This window comes from Zalophus californianus, chromosome 9 (genome assembly GCF_009762305.2).
Source record: "Zalophus californianus isolate mZalCal1 chromosome 9, mZalCal1.pri.v2, whole genome shotgun sequence".
NCBI lineage: Eukaryota > Metazoa > Chordata > Mammalia > Carnivora > Otariidae > Zalophus > Zalophus californianus.
In genome coordinates, this window is record NC_045603.1 from 83,922,411 (window position 1) to 83,945,229 (window position 22,819).

General features: G+C 34.8%; 1 protein-coding gene and 1 pseudogene across 11 annotated transcripts in view; both read left to right on the forward strand.

The window, feature by feature from the left end:
- The window catches only part of C2CD5 (C2 calcium dependent domain containing 5), a 96,214-nt gene that overhangs the window by 7,339 nt on the left and 66,056 nt on the right, over window positions 1-22,819 (forward strand). For all 11 annotated transcript variants that reach the window (XM_027592085.2, XM_027592086.2, XM_027592078.2 and 8 more), the window contains exons 3-7: window positions 6,927-7,013; window positions 12,077-12,248; window positions 14,814-14,909; window positions 18,005-18,160; window positions 19,409-19,607. In XM_027592085.2, the coding sequence (XP_027447886.2) occupies window positions 6,927-7,013; window positions 12,077-12,248; window positions 14,814-14,909; window positions 18,005-18,160; window positions 19,409-19,607 (710 nt within the window). The remainder of the gene's footprint in view (window positions 1-6,926; window positions 7,014-12,076; window positions 12,249-14,813; window positions 14,910-18,004; window positions 18,161-19,408; window positions 19,608-22,819) is intronic.
- LOC113921607 lies at window positions 15,167-16,568 on the forward strand (annotated as a pseudogene).

Sequence of the window (22,819 nt, forward strand, 5' to 3'; positions counted from 1 at the left end):
AGAAGCGGGTTCCCACTGAGCAAGGACCCCGATACGGGACTTGACCTGAGCCAAAGGCAGATGTTTAACTGACTGAGCCACCCAGGCATCCCTGAACTCATAATTTAAAGAATGATAATGGTAGTTTTGGCAGTTGAACCCAAACTTTTGGCTTTTGAAAGGTTTTGAATGATTTCATAATCCTAACAATATTTTACTTCAAATAAAGCTGTTATTAGGTAAATTAAGAAATAAGTATTTCCTTGATGTTTTGAATATTAAAATGAAATGAAAATTAAATTAGTAACTGAGCAGTAACTTCTTCCCAGACTCCCCCCCACCCACATCCCCATTAAGTTTCATTTTTTACTGTTTGTGATTAAAAAAATAAAAATTATGGAAATAATACATGAATGGCTGCCTTTACAAAAGATTCAAATAACTCAGAAGTAAAACTTGAAAGCCCCTTACTTGGTACTTGCTACACTGTACTGTATTCCCTATACCATGTCAGTCCTTTCTCCAGAGACAATTACTCTCAGTTCTTTGGCATGTGTTTATTTACTTCCCCCTCATTTCCTTTAAAAAAATTTTTTTTACTTATATTTTAAAAAACAAACGTAATCATGCTTTATATATTCTGCAACTTGTTTTTTTCAGTTATTATGTTATTGACATTTCCATATAACGGTACTTAAAATCAACTCCATTCTTTAATAGCGGTACATGTGATTTATTCAATAATTTTCCTTTTGAATGATTATTTAGATTTTTTTGGTGTGTTTTAGGAAGGAGACTCATGTGAAAGTGCTTCTTTAGGATAAATTCCTGGAAGTGGATCCAGAATGCTATAATTTTAATCAAAATAAATTTATTATGATTTTAATTGGAATTTTTAAAGTTTTCGAGTTTTAAAATAATATATTTTACAAATAGGAAATATATGTACATGGTTCAGAATTCAGAAGATACAAAATGGGTCAACCTCTCTCACATTGTGTTTCTTTTAACCAACCTGTTATGTTCTTTCTAGTGGCCACTGTTAACATTTGTTGTATAACCTACTAGAAATAACCTGTGCTATATAAAGGCATATATTATGTGACTTACAACATTTTGCCATTTTTTTCTCCCAAAGAATGCCATACGTGCTGCTCCACAGAAGAAAGATCTATCTAAATGGTGATTGTTCTGTACCAGTGCTGAGAAAACTGCTTTATTCTTCTATTTAGCAGTATACTGTGTGGCTTTACCATTCTTCATTTAACCAGTTCCAAATTGGTGGATATCTAGGTTATTTCCAGTCTTTCATTACTATAATGCTGCTTGTACATGTCATTGTGCACTTCTCTATGAAGTTAAAGGGTGTAGGCATTTAACATTTTGATACATTGTCAAACTGCAATCCTTAGAGATTGTTTTATTTTATACTCCCACCAACAAAGTATTAGAAGACCTCATCAACAGTGTTTTCAAACTGTTTGCCAACATGATAAGTAAAAATGTTGGCTTAGTTTGCATTTCTCTTGTGGTTGATCATCTTTTGATATATAGTTGATGCTTGAACCATGTGGGGCCTTTTACGGGCTGTTGACATTCTCCTCTCAATCCAGTGCAGTTGAAAATCACATATAACTTTTGATTCCGCCCCCAAAATTAACTACAAATGGCCTGCTGTTGACTGTCAGCCTTACTGATAACATAAAGTTGGTTAATACATAGTTTGTATGTTATATGTATTATATACTATATTCTTACAATATAAACTAGAGAAAGGAAGATTATTCTTAAGAAAATCATAAGGGAAAAATCTATTTACAGTACTCTACTGTATTTGTAGATACAGTAAGTTTACGCTGTATGTTTACAGGATGAATCATGTCAGTAACTATATCAATATTGTCTTAAATGATACAAAACACAGTAGATGTTATACATATTACTAACACTAGACATCAAAAATGAAAAGATAATGTGAAAAAGAAATTCACATTTGTTTACAAATATAATGATTTATGGGCATTGATAACAAAGAAGCAGCAGTATGATTGCTTTATGGTAGCCTAGTGTAATTGATAGGATTGCTTCACAGTAGCCTAGCCTATATACTAACAAATGAATCGTTATAAAAAATTTTATGGCATACAGTATTGCAGTCATATTTATAATACAGTAATGTAACTTTTTAAAAAAAATCATTTACTTGTAATTAAAGGCTGATAGTTTCTCCAGTTATGAGAGAGAGGCATACTGTAGTTATATAATTCTTTGAAAACAAAGTTATAAAACAGTAAGAAAACGAACTTCTGGGACACCTGGGTGGCTCAGTCAGTTAAGCGTCTGCCTTTGGCTCAGGTCATGATCCTGGGGTCTGAGCCCCACGTTGGGCTCCCTCAGCAGGAAACCTGCTTTTCCCTCTCCTTCTCCCCCTGCTTGTGTGCATGTGCGCATGCTCTCTCTCTCTCAAATAAGTAAATAAATTAAAAAAAAAAACAACTAACATCTGATTAATTTTGTATTAAATATTGTTCATATTGCTTAGTATAAGCTAAGCACTTCTATACAAGTCTTGTGTCGATGACTACTTAGGCAATGATGATGACACAGAAATGCCTCATATGGCTCTTGCCATGCAGTTATTAGATTTTCACATGAAGACATTCACATATACACAACAGATAAGTTTATTAACTATATGGCCTGATGATTATGTACTATTCATTAAGTGGAAGTGGATTGTCATAAAGGTCTTCATCCTCGTCTTCATGTTGAGTAGGTGGAGGAAGAGGAGGGGTTGGTCTTGCTGTCTCAGGTGGCAGAAGTGGAACAGGTGGAGGAGTTGGAAGGGGAGGCAGGAAAGAGGCACACATGGAATAACTTTACTGAAATGTTGTAATTTCTGACATTTTTGCTCTTTCATTTTTTAAAAAACATTTCTGTCCAGTACCACTGTTTGCTTTGGTTTCAGTGCTAGTATCCTAGAAAGGTCCATGTTGTAAAAGAAATCAATAGCAGTCTTGAATAGTCAGATCCTTTCTGCCAGGTTGTCTAATACCAGTTTGTTTTTGGTCACTGCTTCTTCTACAGCTTCTTTCTCGTCGTCTGGCACTGGTTTGCAAGCATTCATCTCCATTAAGTTATCTTCTGTGACTTCTTCTGGTGTGGTATTTATTAGCTCTTAAATGTCTCTTAAGATCCAAATCTTGAAACCTTTCACTCTCTACCTTTTTTGTCATACCCACCAACTCTTCCCTTATTCCCTTGATTGGCTCTGTTGTAAATCCTATGAAGTCATATATAATAAATGGGCATAGTTTTCTCCAGCAGGAATTTGTTTCATGTTGATGGCTTTCATGGCTTTTTCTACAACGATGGTGTAGTTGTGTAGTGGTGTAATCCTTCTACACTTTCATGTTTTCTTATCAGAATTCTCTTCCATAGGGTTGACAGTCCTTTTCAAAGAATACCATGTAATGAGCTTTAAAGGTCCTTATGACCCCCTAATATAGAGGCTGATTATAGAGAGCTTGTGTTTGGGGGCAGGTAGGCCACTTCGATGCCCTCGGTGTTGAGCAGTTCTGATCATAGTCCCGACTGCATTTGCACAAAATGGTAGAGTTAGCCTACCTACTCCCTTCTTGCCTTAAATCCTGGAGCTTACTTTTTTCTCTTCCTAATAAATACTTTGTGGCATTTTTTTCCCCCTCCAGAATAAGGTACTTTTGTCTATATCAAAAATCTGTTCAGGGGCACCTGGGTGGCTCAGTTGTTAATAAGCGTCTGCCTTTGGCTCAGGTCATGATCCCAGAGTCCTGGGCCCTGCATCGGGCTCCCTGCTCAGCGGGAGGCCTGCTTCTCCATCTCCCGCTCCCCCTGCTTGTGTTCCCTCTTTCGCTGTGTTTCTCTCTGCCAAATAAATAAATAAAATCTTAAAAAAAAAAAGAAAACATTCTTCCGTTAAAATCTTAAAAAAAAAATCTGTTCAGGCAGATAGCCTTTCTCCTCAGTGATTTTCTTGATGGCATCTTGGGAACTCGTCTGCTGCCTCTTGGTCAGCAAGAGCTGCTTTTTCTGTTATCTTGACATTTTTTCAGCCAGTCCTCTTTCTAAAATTATCATACCATCCTTTGCTGGCATGAAATTATCCAGCTTTAGATCTTTCACCTTCCTTTTGCTTTAAGTTGTTACCTAATGACTTCACTTTCTTCTCGAATCATATTAGAGTCTATAAACATACCTGCCTTATAGCAATCCTGCACCCATATAAAAGCTGCATTTTCAATATGAGATAAAAAGGTATTTTGCAAAAAGTGTAAGGTTTTTGCATCTGCTGGCATAGCTGCAGTATTGGCTTCACGAATTTTCTTTTTTTACAGTGGTCCTTATGCTGGATTCATTTATCTTGAAGCAGCAGGCAAGTGCAGCTGCAGACCTCAATCTACAGTATATATCAAGCAATTCAGCTTTTTCTTGTAATATCATGACTTTTCTTTGATTCTTGGGAGCACTTAAAGCAACACTAGTGGCACTTCTTATGGGTCCCATGACCTTACTCAAGGTTTATGGTATTGCACTAAACACAGTGAAAAATATACAAGAACTGCAAGAGGTCACTTTGTACTGCAATATGCAATTTACTGGAGAGATGAACTGCTCACATAGAGATGGGTAGCATCATACAGTGTTCTAAGTGGATACTAGCAACACTTGGGCTCATGGCAGTAGCAACAGAAGGTGGTTTAAAATTATTACGATAGTACAGTACATACTACAATTCATTTTATGCAGTTATGATTTAATACCACATCTTTCCATTCATTTATATTTCTCTCAACTGCTAATGGCGTCATGTGTGCTCTGTTACGTATTTTTGTGCATGTTTTGATCAATTTTAATTTTTTATACTTAGTATTTTATGGTAGTAAATGATAAAATAGACTAGTATTTACATATATTTTATGCATTCATGACAACTATTTCTTAGTTTTTTTGCTATTTCTAGGCTACATGGTTTGTCTGTGAGTTTTTTCAATTTGTCACAAATCTCCAAAAGATTTTCCAGTATATTTATTGAAAAAAATCTGCCTATACGTGGATGCGTGCTATTCAAATCCATGTTGTTCAGAGTTTAACTGTATTTTATTTATTTTTAAAAAGATTTTATTTATTTGAGAGAGAGAGAATTAGAGAGAGACCACATGCGAGGGGGAAGGGTCAGAAGTAGAAGCAGAGCAGGGCCTTCAGGATCATGACCTGAGCTGAAGGCAGTCGCTTAACCAACTGAGCCACCCAGGCACCCCTAACTGTATTTTAAAAGCATCTATGTTAAAATAAATAAAAACATCTATATTTCCATTTCTTTGCATTGTCTGTTCATGTGTTCTGCCTATTTTTTTTGTTGGGTTATTGATCTTTTTCATATTGCTTTATAGGAACTCATTAGAAATTGTGGAAAGTCGCTCTTCAGTATATATTTAGCAAATACTTTTTCTCAATTTCTTATATATCTTTGACTTTTTTACATTCTTTATTGTGTCAGAGGTTACTATTTTCACATAATTTTTTTAACCTTTTCTACCCTCTAACCTGCCTAAGCACCAAAATGGTTGGTACCATGCCTAATAATTCAGATTAAATGATAAAACACCTAGAAAAATATGCAGAAGATAAAAGCAATTATTCTTTTGGATATTTTGTTTTTAGAAATTTCTTGGACGGATAAATGATAAAACAGGAAAATCAGCAAATATAATACCAAAGGAGAAGGAGGTTTCTTTCAAAAAAGAAAGGAGTTTTCATAGATTATCTGCTTGAACTAGCATTTTGTAAGAATCTACAGTGTATAAAACTATGTGCTGGATATTGTCTTTTTTTAATTTAAATTCAATTAATTAACATACACTGTATTATTAGTTTCAGATGCAGAGTTTAATGATTCATCAGTCTTATATATACCCAGTGCTCATTACATCATTGTGCCCTCCTTAATGTCCATCACCCAGTTACCCCATCCCTTCACCCCCTTCCCCTCCAGCAACCCTCAGTTTGTTTCCTATGATTAAGAGTCTCTTATTCCTGGAAATTGTCTTAAAGGGGATAAGCTTTAGTGAATTTAGAGGTAAGGAAAGATAATGATAATAACTAATATAATTAGGGAAGAGATCAAATTTAGGAAAGGTGAGGCCATCTAGGAAGTAGTTTGCAGCTGTTTTGCTCTTAAGCCTCCTGACCAACTTCTCAAGTTCAGTCAGATTTCATAATCTCCATTCTTTGTTGGAATCAAGTTCCAGGGATTTAGCCTGCTTTCTGCTTTCTTCATTCCCTTCTTATTTATTTTTGGATCTTTGTGATTTAGTGTCTGCCAAGACTGGTTGTGAAATAAGATAGTCTCCCCATCCAATCCCTTTCATTGTCCCTGAAGATAAAGCCCTTAATGATAATGGTTTGTTTCTAATCACTATGTGTGCACTGATAAGGGATTAAAAAAAATAACAAAAAGGGGAAGCTGGAAATTACAAGGATATATTTCTAAGTTCTTACAATAATGGGCTGGAGTTCTGGAATCCCAAGCTGAGATGGTGAAAAGAGGGTCAGCTGCTGTTTTTACCTTCAGATTTTATCCTTGCTGGTCTCTGCCATCAAGATTCCTCTTTTGTCTGAGCTTTTGTTCTCTGAAGGCTATATTGACTCCTTCCTTCATGTTGACAAAATAGTCTGTTTTTAATTTTTGTGTAGAGCTAGTCAACCAGAGCAGTAGGTAATCTCTTCTTTCAGGTGTAGCCTATCAACTTATTGGACTGTACTTTCTTCTCTTTTGTTTCAGGGGATAGTTGCCCCCCCCCTCCCCCCCCCGTCCATGGTTAATCTTCCCATTGGTTGGCTGATACCAAAATTTACTTTTATTCACATTTTTGATGTTTATGTTTGGATTGTTCATTTGTTTTTAGGTAAAATTTGGAAATACCACCTTTAAAACAGATGTGTATCTCAAGTCCCTCAACCCTCAGTGGAACTCAGAATGGTTTAAATTTGAGGTAAGTTTTTAATTTTTTAAAAAGTATTTATTAGAGGGGTGCCTGGGTGGCTCAGTCGTTAAGCGTCTGCTTTCGGCTCAGGTCATGATCCCAGAGTTCTGGGATCGAGCCGCGCATCGGGCTCCCTGCTCCACAGGAAAGCCTGCTTCTCCCTCTCCCACTCCCTCTGCTTGTGTTCCCTCTCTCGCTGTGTCTCTCTCTGTCAAATAAATAAATAAAATCTTAAAAAAAAAGTATTTATTAGAGCAAGACAGAGAGCACAAACAGAAGGGGGGGCAGAGGGGGAGGGATAAACAGACTCCCCGCTGAGCAGGGACCCCCCCCCCCCACATGGGGCTCGATGCCAGGGTCCTGGGATTATGATTTGAGCTGAAGGCAAGATGCTTAACCGACTGAGCCATCCAGGTGCCCCTTAAGGTAAATTTTTAAATATCAGCATTTTTTAGTATATATTTTTGACGTGACCCCTTCCCCCCAGGAATGATAGGAGTACCTTTTATTTCAGGTATAGTAGTCTTCCTACACCATAAAAATACTTTCTTTTTGGCTTAACCAAGATTAAGTTTTTAAAAAATAATGTTGTAGTTAAGAAAATACAGTTTATGAATGCAAGAACACAGATTTAAAAAAAACAGTCTCTTAAAGTATTACATTATTATTACTGTAATATTCTCTGGATTTTAGCATATGCCAAAAACCACTTAAGGATAGTGTACAGATTAAATTTAAAAAAAATTGTAGTCAAAAGTATATATTAAAAAATGCCATTTTAACCAATTTTAAGTATAACTCAGTTGCATTAATTACTTTCACAATGTTGTACAAGCATCACTACTATTTCCAAAATTTTTTCATCACTCCAAACAGAAACTACTCATTCAGCAGTAACCCTCACCTCTTCTAGTCCCTAATAACATCTAACCTGCTTCCTGTCTTTTGAATTTTCCTATGTTAGATACAAGTGGAATCATTATGATATTTGTCTTTTTGTGTCTGGCTTTCACTTAGCATAATGTTTTCAAGGTTTATCCATGTTGTATCATGTATCAGAATTTCTTTACTTTTTATGGCTGAATAATAGTCCTCTGTGTGTGTGTGTGTGTTTATGTGTATGTATCACATTCTGTTTGTCCATTTATCTGTTGATGGGCATTTGGGTTGTTTTCACTTTTTGGCTACTGTGACTACTACTGCAGTAAACATTAGTGTACAAGTATCTGTTTAAGTACCTGTTTTAGTTCTTTTGAGTATATGCCCAGAAATGGAATTGCTGGGTCATATGATAAATTGTATGTTTAGCTTTTTGAGGAACTGCCAAACGGTTTTCCATAGTGGCTACACCATTATACATTCCCACCAGCATGTATGAGAAAATTCTGATTTCCCACATCTTTGTCAAGCTTTGTTGTTTTCTGTTTTTTTTTTTTTAAATCATGCCATCCTAGTAGGTGTGAAGTGATGTTTGCAATGTAATTTTAATATGCATTTTTGTCATGATTGAGCATGATATGCTTTTTTATGGTTAAGGACCATTTGCCTTTCTTTTACTTTGAACTGCCATCTCATATTTTAACTCCCCAAAGAAGATATTTAGAGATGACACTATGGAGGTAGACTTCACAGGACTTGGTGACTAGCTTAATGTGGAAAATGTAGATGTGATATGGTATGTCATTGGTTTTGATTTGCATTTCCCTAATGACTAATAATGTTGAGCCTCTTTTCATGTGTTTATTGGCTGTTTGTATGTCTTCTTTGGAAAACTGTTCAAGTTCCTTGCTCATTTTTAAGTTAGGTTATCTTTTTTGTTTTAAGTTGGGTTATCTTATTAGTAATTTTCATGATAGTAGGACATTCAAACTTAAGAATATTAATTTCATTTTATTGATGATGCAGTACAAGAATTTTTAAAGCTGCAAAGTACTCAAGTAGCTTAGGTAACTTTAAAAGATAATATATTTGTACTTACTTCTCTGAAATAAGGGATTTAAAAAAATTTTTTTTTTAAGATTTTATTTATTTATTTGACAGGAAGAGAGAGACAGCGAGAGAGGGAACACAAGCAGGGGGAGTGGGAGAGGAGAAGCAGGCCTCCCGCCAAGTGGAGAGTCTGATGCGGCGCTCGATCCCAGGACCCTGGGATCATGACCTGAGCTGAAGGCAGACGCTTACTGACTGAGCCACCCAGGCGCCCCGGGATTTTAATAATGTTAATGAGATTTAGCACCTAAAGTTACCAGCCATTTCCCTTAAAATTTACTAAGTTTACTATTTTGGCTAGTACTTCTAATAATAGTGTATTTTGTGTGAAAGATGTTCTTAAACTTTGTGTTTATAGTTAACATTAATTATATACTTTTTAAAACTTGTTTGTCGGTTGCTATTAGCATTAGTTTATATGTTGTGAACTCTCAAATATCATGAACAAGTGGATGTTTAGTTTTCTTTTATATAAAAGAAACATTGGGCCAGGCAGTATAATGATATTTTAGAAGCTCCATGTAATCATTTGGAACCTAGGATCCTTTTGCCTTCTCCATCATCCGTAGTCTGTGGCTTCCAATATTCATGGTCACATTAGCCTCCAAGTTAGCAGCTGGAGTTCTAGTGATCACATCAGTGTTCTAGGCCTGGAAGAAAAAGCAGGAGAGGTGGTGATGAGTTAACATATATTTTTCAGCTGAGCAAGCCCTGTTTGAGAAATTTTTCCCTATCCTATCTAGTTCTATATAATGATTTATGCTTGTTATCTCAGTAGTTACAAAGGAGGGTGGGAAATTTAGTCTTTTAACTGGACAAATTGCTGTGCAACTAACATTTTTAAACACTTAAGACATTTATGAGGAAGTCTTAATTTATATTATTTCATGATTTGATATTGGCTCAATTAAATCTATGAAATATCCTTAGTTATTTTATTAAAATTAATTAAAATTAATTCCGGAATTTCTTTCTTAGATTATTTGTATTATTAGCTATCTATATATATCATAAACAATTCTAGTCATTTAGTTGGTATGGAGACCTATAGTGTCAGGGAAGGAATACCTTAGAGTACCAGTACAGAAGATGAGGGTACTCATAGGTAAATGTGTAAGAGGTTAAATAAGTGTACACAAAACATGTTATTAATGGAGGTAAAAATTGAAGGGATGTCTTTGGAGCAGTGGTTAATGGCTTAGTTTATGACTCTTTCCTTTTTACTAAATATATAGGTAATGCCATAGTATGGAATGCCATTGATGACATGATTTAGAATGGCTTGGAAATCAAAATGATTATTTTAACATTTCACTATGGAAATTTTCAAATATGCATAAAAGTAGGCAGGGTACCTGTCCATCATTTACCTTTATTTTTACCTATACATTGTGCTGTTCTTGTTTTACCCGTTACCCCACTCCCTACTTGGAGGCTGGGGTGGCAGGAATATTTTAAGGCAAATTCAAAATATTATGCAATTTCATCCATAAATTTTTAGTTATGTTTCTCTTTTAGAGAGGTATCCCCTTTTTTGAAAACAAATCATCCAGTCACATTATTACATCAGTGATATCAACAATAATTCCTTCTACTTTAATTCTTAAAATTATCTTCAGAGGTTAGATTATTAATCTAAAATCAACAAGAAATTAAATGGAATGGAGAAAGGCATAATATTTCATAATTAAGTTTAAAAAATTAACCAAAGTATATAGGTTTGCAGAGATCTCACTTGACCAAAGCATATGTAAGGAAAATACAGAGATTTTAGTTAACCACAAACTGTCTTAATGAACAGTATGGTATATCTGCTATAATGACAAACATTCATAGACTGCATTTAAAACGTATAGTATTTTAGTTACAGGAAATAATAATCCTTTTATATTCCATCCTTACAAATATCTGTAATATTGTGTTCCATCTAGCCACTACATTTGATGAGGAGTACTGGCAAATTGGAGGATGATATGGTATACAGAAGATATGATGTTCCATATCTGAAATAATGAACATGTCTTCCAAAGGGAAAAATCTTTTTTTTGCCTCATTCTTTGCCTTAGTCAGTTTGCCCTGTTGTAACAGAATACCGTAGAGTGGGTGGCTTAAACAATAGCCTTTTATTTCTGACATTTCTGGATGCTGGGAAGTCTGAGATAGGGTACCATCGTGGTTTTGTTTTGCTGAGGTCCCTCTTTCTGGCTTGTAGATAGTGATCTTCTTGCTTGTCCTTTCATAGCGGGGAGAGAGATCATCTCTCCCCATCTTTACTTGTAAGGATACCAATCCCATTTGAGAGGACTCCATCCTTTTGACCTAATTACCTCCCTAAGACTCCATCTCCAAATACCATCATTTTGGGGATTAGGACTTCCATATACAGATTTTCAGGGGACAGAAACATATAGTTCACCGCATTCTCCATTGTAGTCCCTCTTTTTAGCCAGTGCTTGGCATGTGATAAGTAATTGATAGAAAGTAAAAGGAGAGAGAACAAAATTTCACTTACTTAATTCATGAACTTTAGTTTTTTTTTTTTTTTTACCAATAATATATTAGTTTTTCCTACAGTTTTATTCTCTGAAATTGTCTTTACAAATGATGGTACCATGGTGCTCATTAGCATCCTTGCACTCCTGTAGATAATGTTTGGACTCATTTTTACTGGATATTATAAGTAGACTAGTAAAATACAGGATAATATGTAGAAAAAGAAATTAAACATGGGCCTGACACAGGATAATATGTAGAAAAAGAAATTAAACATGGGACCCAACATGGCTTGAACTCACGACCCTGAGATCAAGACCTGAGCTAAGGTCAAGAGCTGGATGCCCAACCAACTGAGCCACCCAGGTGTCCCGAACTGTACTTTTTTTCCTTAGAAATTTGGCATCTTTTATAGAAAAAGGGGTTATAACTTGTGTGTGTGTGTGTTAATTCCTTTACCTTTGTGCTTAGAGATAGATCTGTAAGTTTTTTTTCTAGAAATAAGTAATCTTTTACATTTGGTATATGTATATATTTATGGTAATGAAGACTTAAAAATTAAAAGATTTAATTTTAAGGTATACTTTTAGGTGGATGATGAAGATTTACAGGATGAACCTCTGCAGATCACAGTTCTTGACCATGACACTTACAGTGCAAATGATGCCATTGGTAAAGTGTACATTGATATTGATCCTTTACTCTACAGTGAGGCTGCAACAGTCATCTCAGGATGGTTTCCAATTTATGATACTATACATGGTAAGGAGTATATAATTTGAAGTAATCCCTGTTAAATTTATATAATATAGTAAGTAAATGCATTATTTAAAAATCATCTTGGAAATACAGTGGAGTTTTCTAGAGGTTTTATGATATATAATATTACCACATATTGAATGCAGAGCAGAAATAGAATCTAACTGTATGCCATGAAGCTAGACATTATAGAGAACTACAAAAATGTAAGTGCTATTCTTATTACTAGTTTTTTGTTTTTCAAAATATAGTTATTTTTATAAAAATGTTTATAGTAATAAGTAAATATTTTTTAAAATTCTCAGCTTTAATTTTAATTTTCATTCTCTTTTAATTTAAATTTTAAATTTTTAAATTTTTAAAAAGATTTTATTTATTTGAGAGAGAGAAAGAGAGAGGGAGAGAGAGTGAGCAGCAGGGAGGGCCAGAGGGAGAGGGAGAAACAGATTCCCCACTGAGTGAGGAGTCTGATCCCAGGACCCTGATATCATGACCTGAGCTGAAGTCAGAGGCCCAACCGACTGAGCCACCCAGGTGTCCCTCTCAATTTTAATTTTAATTATAACATAGTAAATATTGATATATGATGCATATAAACAAAAACTCCTTGAAGTTCTCAATAATTTTTAAGATTATAAAAGTGGTTCTATCATTACAAAGTTTGAGAACTGCCAGCCTGAAAATATGCCATCTTTTTAGAATGGCAAATGGACCCATAAGGAACTGGCAAATGTTTCTCTCTATAGTCTAGCATCTTTCTGCCTATTTTACATTTTTGACCTGGCAATCCTGTTGCTAGTTGTTTATTATAAGAATAATAAACTGAGATTTATGCAAAAGTATATTTATTGTGAAACATTCTATTATTATTTATTAATATTTACAATGATAAAATAAATTGGAAAAGAGGATTTACTTAAATAAATTAGAGCATATATAGACCATGAATTATGCAGCCAGAACAAAATGCATGTTTTTAGAGTAGAGTGGCATGAGGAAATGTGTATGATTTGTAAAATTGCAAAATTTTATAAAATTCAGATTATAAAACATTACAGGATGATTACATATTTGTTTAGAAAGAAAAGAATTGCATATATGTGATATCATGTGATAAATTGGCAGAATACAAGATAAAATGTTTATTCTTTTTTTAAGAAAAAGATTTATTTATTTATTTATTTTAGAGAGGGAGAGTGTGAGGAGGGGCAGAGGGAGAGAATCTCAAGCAGACTCCCTGCTGAGCACAGAGCCCTATAGGGCTGGATCTCAGGACCCTGAGATCATGACTTGACGTGAAACCAAGAGTTGGACGCTTAACCAACTGAGCCACCCAGGCACCCTGATAAAATATTTATTCTTGGATAGTTTTATTTCTGGACTGTAATCCTATTTTTTCTCTTTTCCTTTTTTTGTATTTTCTACAACATAAATATATTATCTTTGTAGTCAGGAAATAAAATCTAGTCCCATAGTATATTATCAATAAAACATGCTACTGGAGAAATAATCTGGGCTTAGATTAAAGGCAATAGCAGTAGGCAGGAATGAATTTTCCAAATATTTTATATTAAATACTGTTTATAGTTGGTTTAATATGTTTATGGACCCTTTGTTAGGACATAATCTCATTATTTCAATGGGTAAATGAGCAAGTCACTCTTCTTAGGCCTTCTGTAACTCTGAATTTGATTGACATGCAATCAGGACAGTCCAGTAAAAGTATTTAGTAAATGTTAGAGATAGAGACTGGATCATTTTTATTTATTAGGGCATGTTCTGAAAAACCCTAATTTTTGGAATTTCTTAGCTCATTTTAACTTAATATATTCATTGAAAAGAATAAAACTTTTGTGTGGGCGCCTGGGTGGCTTAGTCATTAAGCATCTGCCTTCAGCTCAGGTCATGATCCCAGGGTCCTGGGACCCTGCATCAGGCTCCCTGCTTGGCAGGAAGTCTGCTTCTCCCTTGCTTGTGTTCCCTCTCTCGCTGTGTCTCTCTCTCTGTCAAATGAATAAATAAAATCTTTAAAGAAAGAAAGAATAAAACTTTTGTGTTAAATCAGATTCTTGGCATTTGTTATGAAGACCATTTAAGATATGACTTCTAATCCTGGCTGTACTACTTAACTAGTTATTGATACTATGCAAATTATTTAACTTTCATTAAACTTTAATGTTTTCCTCTGTAACATGAGGATGATAATACTACAGAAATTACCTTACTGGGTTGGTGTGAGAACTGTGAGATACTACACGTAACGCATTTAGAACATTATCTTTGCTCAGATGTTACTGTCATCATCATTGTTGTCATCAATTTAAATGTGGCTCCTTTGCAGTTAGTCTTGATTCAAATAAGTAGACTTATTCATTCTCTAATATATATGTATACTTCAGAAAATGTAATGAACTACTTAGAGTAAAAATAATTAGGAAACAAAGTTAGCACTGCTGTTATGATTGATATGTTATTTTAAAATCATCAGTTGGCATTCATTTGCTAGATTATTTAATTGTGCTTTATTTTGTTAAGGGTAAAAACTTGATTTTCCATTTGAAATTTTAGGTATCCGTGGGGAAATCAATGTAGTTGTCAAAGTAGACCTCTTCAATGATTTAAATCGATTTAGGCAGTCATCATGTGGAGTCAAATTCTTTTGCAGTAAGTAAATGCATTTTATTTCTCACTTAATAGGAAATTTAATTGTTAAGTATAGGGAATCAAATTAATATTTCAGAAAGCTAATGGAAAATCTATTATACTTTGGTTTTAATGCCAAAGAGAAAATTGTTCATTTTTCAGAAACAATTACTGTAGCTCTGGGGACTATTTATCTGATTTTAAAGTAAATGAAATCTAATTTTTTACAAGTTCTTAGGAATTTTTGTTAGAATAGTCCATTGGGGCGTGAGGTGTACATGGTTATCATGACCCTACTCTGGCTTGCACTCTCGCCCCTACTCCACACTCTGGAAGGAATCACATTAAACATTGCTGGTAACTTATTTGCTTATTGCTGGTAGAAGGAGTGACTGGTGAAGATTTTGGATTTTTTCCCAAATTTTGAAGAAGAATCCATGTATTAATGAAACAACTTAATCTTGTTTACTTAAATCTTATGTTAGTAATATTGGGCCCAAAGGTGGAGAATTGATTATAAAAGCACTGCATAACAATACAACTCTGAAATACCTAAGAATGACTGGAAAGAAGTTTGAAAATGAAGGTGGAATGTGTTTTGCAGGAATGCTACAAATTAATTCATCCTTAGAGAAATGAGATCAGAGTGACTGTGGTCTGGAAATGCAAAATGTGACAGCATTTGCTACAGTCCTAACTGAAAACCAAACAACTAAGGGAATATACCCAAACCTACCTATACTGTATGGTGAATAGGAGGCGTCCACAGTTCATCTAGGCCACATGCTGAAAGAAAATCACTGCCTTGTTGCATTGCTCATGTGTAAGCATGATATTATAAAACAGTTAGTGATGCACTGTATCTGAACAGTAGCCTATGCTAACTTGATGTCAGCTGGTTGTCAGTAGTCAGCAACAACATAGGGGGAGATGGGCTTCTACTTTCATAATCAATGAAAACAAATCCCACTCTCTCTAATATCTACATTTGGAAAAACAAATTCAATGACTACATGTATGATATAATCAGACTTAATTCAGATTCAAATCAGACAAATTCAGATTCAAATTCAAATGGGCCATCTAAAATTAGGTAATACAGATATGGAGCTATTTGTGGTGGGTGGACAGGTGTATTTTGCAGAAGTCTCCAGTGACCTTAAAAAGCATTACTATCAGACATCAACTTACGGAGAAGCTTGCAGCACTCATCTAATGCAGGTTTTACTCTTTTTTTTTTTTTAAAGATTTTATTTATTTATTTGACAGAGAGAGACATCACAAGAAAGGGAACACAAGCAGGGGGAGTGGGAGAGGGAGAAGCAGGCTTCCTGCCAAGCAGGGAGCCCAATGCGAGGCTCGATCCCAGGACCCTGAGATCATGACCTGAGCCGAACACAGACGCTCAACGACTGAGCCACTCAGGCACCCCTCCTTTTTTTTTTTTTTAAAGATTTATTTATTTATTTGAGAGAGGGAGAACATGCACATGGGGGGAGGGGCAGAGGGAGAGAATCTTCAAGTAAACTCCCCACTAAGCAAGGAGGCTGATGTGGGGCTTGATCCCAGGACCCTTGAGGTCATGACCTAAGCAGAAACCAAGAGTTGGACCCTTAACCGAAGGGACCACCCAGGTACCCTGCAGGTTTTCCTCTTCTACCGGTAGGTCAATCTCCATGAAAAACAAGCTCTAAAATAATTTTCACATATTTATCTTATTACTTTCACAGCAATGAATATTTTATTGCCTATTAAGTTTTTCTTTTATAAATTAGAACAAGTTGCCTTGTTAATATGTGAAAGATATGACTATATTGAACTTTGTATAACTGTCAAAAAAGAAAAATCCAGATTTTTTTTACCTTTATTTTTAAAGATTTTATTTTTAAGCGATCTCTAATCTAACATGGGGCTCGAACCCACAGTGCTGAGATCCAAGAGTCATATGCTCCACTGACTGAGCCAGTCAGACTCTCCTTCAGTGGTAATTTAGTAGAAGATGTTGTTAAGATAGGAGCAGAGCACTATTGCCAAACATTGTGATGCTATCCAAACTTACATAGGTATCTACAGGTACAGTCCCTCAAGTGCCATGAAAAATGGGTTGGCATTGGGCAGATGTAGGCAATCACAGCCAGCCTGGATTAATAGGATTGAAAACTCCTAAGTAGTTGAGTTAGCTTTAAGGCATGGATGTCTATTTTAAGAGACTAATTTGGTGTAGATGTTATTAGGTTCTCCCTTTGTTTATTGTGTTTTTTTTGTTTTGTTTTTCTATAGGTTATCCCCTTTTTGAATCCGACTAGATCTTATTTTATTTCAGATTTTATTTATTTATAGAGAGAGAGAGAGAGACAGCGAGAGAGGTAACACAAGCAGGGGGAGTGGGAGAGGGAGAAGCAGGCTTCCCGCCCAGCAGGGAGCCTGACGCGCGGCTCGATCCCAGGACCCCGGGATCACGACCCGAGCCGAAGGCAGTCGCCTAACCAACTGAGCCATCCAGGCACCCCCGACTAGATCTTATTTTAAATCTAATGACATTTGGTGTTATTTATTTTAAATGAGTTTGTTAAATAGTATAGTGACTACTGAACCAGTTGGCCATATGGCCATGGATTATTGGAAATTGCAGGGCTGTATGACTCCTCAGATTATGTCAGAAAGGTAATTGTTTGATTTTTAAGACTGCACTGTATGTTGTACAAAAGAACTTTTTCAAAAGGTTTTGAATAAAGTTTTTTGTATTTATTACCCACTTTGTACCTACTTTTATAATGATTACCTAGCTGACATTCTGATTTTTTTAAACTTTGTATTGAATGCTATTTAAGATTGTCTGTGGCTATTTTCCAAATTATAAAAATACAATTTCTATCTACTGTGTTTACTATGAGAAAAACGAGGTCTCATTATAGAAAATAATTATTTCTAAGAATAATATGGAATTTAGAAGACTGATTGGAAGTATGACTATTATAATTACATTGAAATTAGCACAGTAAAAAGTCTTTTTGTATTATGTATCCAAAAGGTAAGAATTTAATTGTACAATTTTAAAAAAAATTGAATTTAACCTTGTGATAAATAAAAGCATAATAGACAATTTCTTTTAACAGCAACATCCATTCCAAAGTGCTATAGAGCTGTAATAATTCATGGTTTTGTAGAAGAGCTTGTGGTCAATGAAGACCCAGAATATCAATGGATTGATCGAATTCGTACACCAAGGGCATCAAATGAGGCCAGACAGAGACTCATTTCTTTAATGTCAGGTATTTAAAAAAAATAACTTCATTACTGATTTACTTAACACTGTTACATTTTTCACGTCCTTTTGACATGCTACCTGAAATTTTACACTGAAGGCTATGAATTATATATGACTGATTCTCTACCCTGGCCCTGTCTTCCTGAACATACACACGTTGCCATCTTATAAGAGGAAATCTGAACTAGAAGCTTATATTTCCTTCTTAACTAGTTAGTAAAAGGAATTTGTGCTCATGAAGTGGCATAGTGGAAAGAACCCTGAGCAAGGAAGTAGGAAACTGGGTTCTAGTTTTCCTTCCTCTAGCATTTATTTGTAGTCAGAGTTTAGGTAATCTCTCTATTGTTTTTTTTGCCTTTTCTTTTTTCTTTTTTTTTTAAAGATTTTATTTATTTATTTGACAGATAGAGACATAGCAAGAGAGGGAACAAAAGCGGGGTGGGGAGTGGGAGAGGGAGATGCAGACTTCCCACCGAGCAGGGAGCCCGATGCGGGGCTCTGTCCCCGGACCCTGGGACCATGACCTGAGCTGAAGGCAGACGCTTAACGACTGAGTCACCCAGGTGCCCCTTTTGTTGCCTTTTCATAGTCCTTCTCTGACAACTTGTTTTAACTCCCTGTACTTCTCCCTGCCATTCTGAACCCATTACTTTTCTTTATTTTTCTTTGAAGAACTTCTTTATCATTTTAAATTTTATATGTATATATATATGTATATATACTCACATGTATATCAGACAATAAATAAGTATAAATGTTGTATTTAATAAATATAAATATGTTATACTTATATATAATAAATTTATGTTTTTAACTATAAAATATAAATAGATTTATTATTAATAAATATATCGATTACATTTTAATATTTATAAATCAGTATAAATATATTTATACTTAATATAATATAAAATGTATTTAATATATTAAATAATATATCTTTTTTGTTCACCTCTGTATTTCTAGCACTTAGAAGAAAGGAAGAATGCCAGGCACATAGTACACAACCAAAAATTATTTGGTAAATGAATGCATGAATGAGTGAATCTTAATTTGCCACATTGTAAAATGCAACTAGTAATGTCTTACCTCCCTGAAATTAGGAGGCTGGAGCAGATAGTCTTTTAGGTTCTTTTCAAGTTTAAAAATCTGATTTTTTGACTTTTTTTTTTTTTATTGCTACCATATCCAACTTTATATTATGTAATGTGAAGACCTGAAGCATAATGAGTTTTCTTCCTTTTTTTTGTAGGTGAACTGCAGAGGAAGATTGGCTTGAAAGTGCTTGAAATGAGAGGAAATGCAGTTGTTGGGTACTTGCAGTGTTTTGATCTGGAAGGCGAATCTGGGTTAGTGGTACGAGCCATAGGAACAGCGTGTACACTGGATAAACTAAGTAGCCCAGCAGCTTTCCTTCCTGCATGTAATTCCCCATCCAAAGAAATGAAGGAGTAAGTATGAATCAATGAATCGTTCTTATGGAGCTTTTTATCTTTTACCTATATGTTTTCATTTGATTTGAAGTATTCTAGTGTAGTTGTTTAACATACATTTTTTGCTTTGGTGATTTTTTTTTCCTATGGTAATTTTTGCTATCAGAGATGACTATGAAAATCTGAAGCTTTAATCTATTTAGTTATTCCTAATATTTTATTTATACTGTCTTAATATGAAATTCAGGTTAGTAATGTAAAACTAAACTTATTTCAGATCTTTAGGCACTATATATTTAAAGTGTAAAATGGGGATTTATGGAATTTTTACTTATTCTTTGGGGAATGCTTAAAACCCATTATTATACCTGATAATCTAATTATGCTTATGATTAGCAACATCGTATAGAAAGGAAAAGTATAGCAGGGAAGATTGACCTGTGCTGGGGTCTCATACAAATGTCTACAGAGGCCAGACCATTTACATAAATAAAATAATTCAGTATAATTAAGTAGGGAGTATTGAGGACTGTAAAGCAAATGTTGGCAAACTTTTTCTGTAAAAGGCTGGATAGTAAATACTTCACGCACTAGCCATATAGTTTCTGTCTTTGTTTACCAAAAAAATGAGTTTGCTGATCCTGATCTAAAGGTATTTAGGCTCATATATTTTTTAGAAACTGAGTGTGATTCAACAAAACACTTTGGTTGACTGGATTTGGCTTACATGTTACCATTTTTGCCTAAGGCAGAAGATTCTCAACGTGGTGGGGTGATGCTATCTATAAGGAATGTTTAAAATGAAAATTTTCTGTCATAATGATTGGGGTGAGGAAGATCCTGGTTGGGGACTAGAAATGCTGATTGTTGTATACAGCAAAGGACAACTCTGTACAACAAAGACTTGTTCCATCCTAAGTGTCAGTAGTACTTCCATTGAGACCCACTGATTTAGAGATTCTTCTAGATCAAGGGTCAACAAATTTTTTTTTTTTTGTAAATGACCAGAAGATACAGGTAAATAATAATGTAGTCTTTGCTAGTAACTACTCAGCTTTGCCATTGTAGCATGAAAACAGTCATTGACAGTGTGCAAATAAGTGAGTGTGGCTGTGTTCCAATAAAACTTGATTATTTACAAAACAGATGCAGGATGGATTTGACCTGTAGGGTATAGTTTGCTGACCCCTGCCCTGTATCATCAGGGTGTCAGAATTCTGTAGTCAGAAAACCTGAAATGCTTCCCAGATTAACAATAGTCAAGAGAGGTTGACTAGAAAACAATCACGTTCCTTTTTTAAAAAAAAATTTAATTCCAGTATAATTAACATGGTGTTCTATTAGTTTCACATGTACAATGTGGTGATTCAACTTTTTCTTTAACAATATTTTTAAAAATGAGATTTTCCTCTTAAGCTTATTCTTTTTGTCTAATTATTTCCTTTCTGTTGGCCTTTAGTTATGTAGATTAAATTTTAGTCACCAGAGGGAGCACATTATATATGTATTGCCTGATTTTATTGGGAAATACAAGTGAAATATTGACAAGTGAAATAACTTGTTTTAAATAAATTGGAGAGTGAATTTGCTTTATATTCCATTTAAGATATGTTTTAAAAAGATATGAACTGTCTGCTGCCACAGGTAAAGTCAGATTGCCGGTGTAACTTTTTGAGGGATTCAGTTTTTATTTTCTTTTTCCACACCAAATTTACGTAAGGACTTGGGTCCCTCCTTTTCTTGCCATCCTCCAGCTTTACCTAAGTTGCCTGAAGGGGCCTGGCTTTTGCAGTTGTGATGTCTGAAGTTTTCCTCTTTTCACTAAATTATTTAGTAGAAAGAGAATATTATATTGCCTGTTGGTGTCTTAAAATGATATATTGATAGTAGTGGAATATATTTGGCCTACATTTAGGAATAGTTCCATTAATGTAAATCTTCTGGGATTGTGTAAGTGTTCTCCTTTTCTAATTTTGTTGTAGCCTATCTGCCCTAAGTTGTCAAATATTCACGTCATGAAGAATTTAAGTTGCTTCATTAAGATTTTCTAAAAGTCATCTTGCTACCTTAGTCATGCTGTTAAGAAACGAACTCAGTACTCAGGCTGCTTTATTTCAGCCAGCTTCTTTGTATTTTTGACAATGAATCAATTTTGGGTGCTAGTTTTTTTTTTTTTTTAAAGATTTTATTTATTTGACAGAGAGAGACAGAGCGAGAGAGGGAACACAAGCAGGGGGACTAGGAGAGGGAGAAGCAGGCTCCCCGCGGAGCAGGGAGCCGGATGCGGGGCTCGATCCCAGGACTCTGGGATCACGACCTGAGCTGAAGGCAGACGCTTAACGACTGAGCCACCCAGGTGCCCCTGGGTGCTAGTTTAAATTGTTTCATGATTCAACTGATTATAATTATTTTGATGTTATAACATTGATTCTAGACAGGAGTTGGTAAAAGGTAGTTTGGATTATGTTCCTGTCTGAATGGATTTAGTATTAGAAATGTCACTGGGGAATTATTGCAAGATAATCTTTCATGCAAGGGGACTGATAAGAATTAGAACTCCAAGAATACATGTGGTGATGCTCCATTGTATTTGGATTTAACTAGATGTCATGATTTGAACCTTTTCCAATGTTCATTTTATTTTATTCATTTTATTTTACCTGTATTAATGGTGTGTTTTACTCCATTGTTTTTTTCCCCTTTCAGATATTTAGTGTAATGAATGATATAATGATATAAATCTTTGATATTTCCTTGCTGAACTATCTTAATGGTACAGAGTGCATTTAAATATGATCTACTGCTTCTCTACTTTAAAAAAAAAAGTACTGTTTAAGAGATGTTAACTGTAATTTCTCCTCTGTACAGCACTGATGCTTAGAATTTTTAACTTATTTAGTCCCTTCAACAGAGAAAGAAAAAACAAAAACAAAACCTCACTCAGTTGTTTGTATACAGATAGGTCACCAATGAGATGTTTGATTTTTATCAGTTGTATTAAACACATTTTTCTTTTAAATTAGCAATAAAAACAGAAACATTGTCCTATTGTAAAACCAGTGATATTTTCAGAAAATAGTCTGTAGATTCTGTGAAAGACCATTATTCCCAGTTAATGATAGCTCATGTTTGAACCTTAGCAAATTGTGATTGCTGGGAATGTTCACTGGCCAGTAGAAAAGAAGAGGCCAGGAAAAAGTTGAGCTCTTGGATGCCTGGGTGGCTCAGTT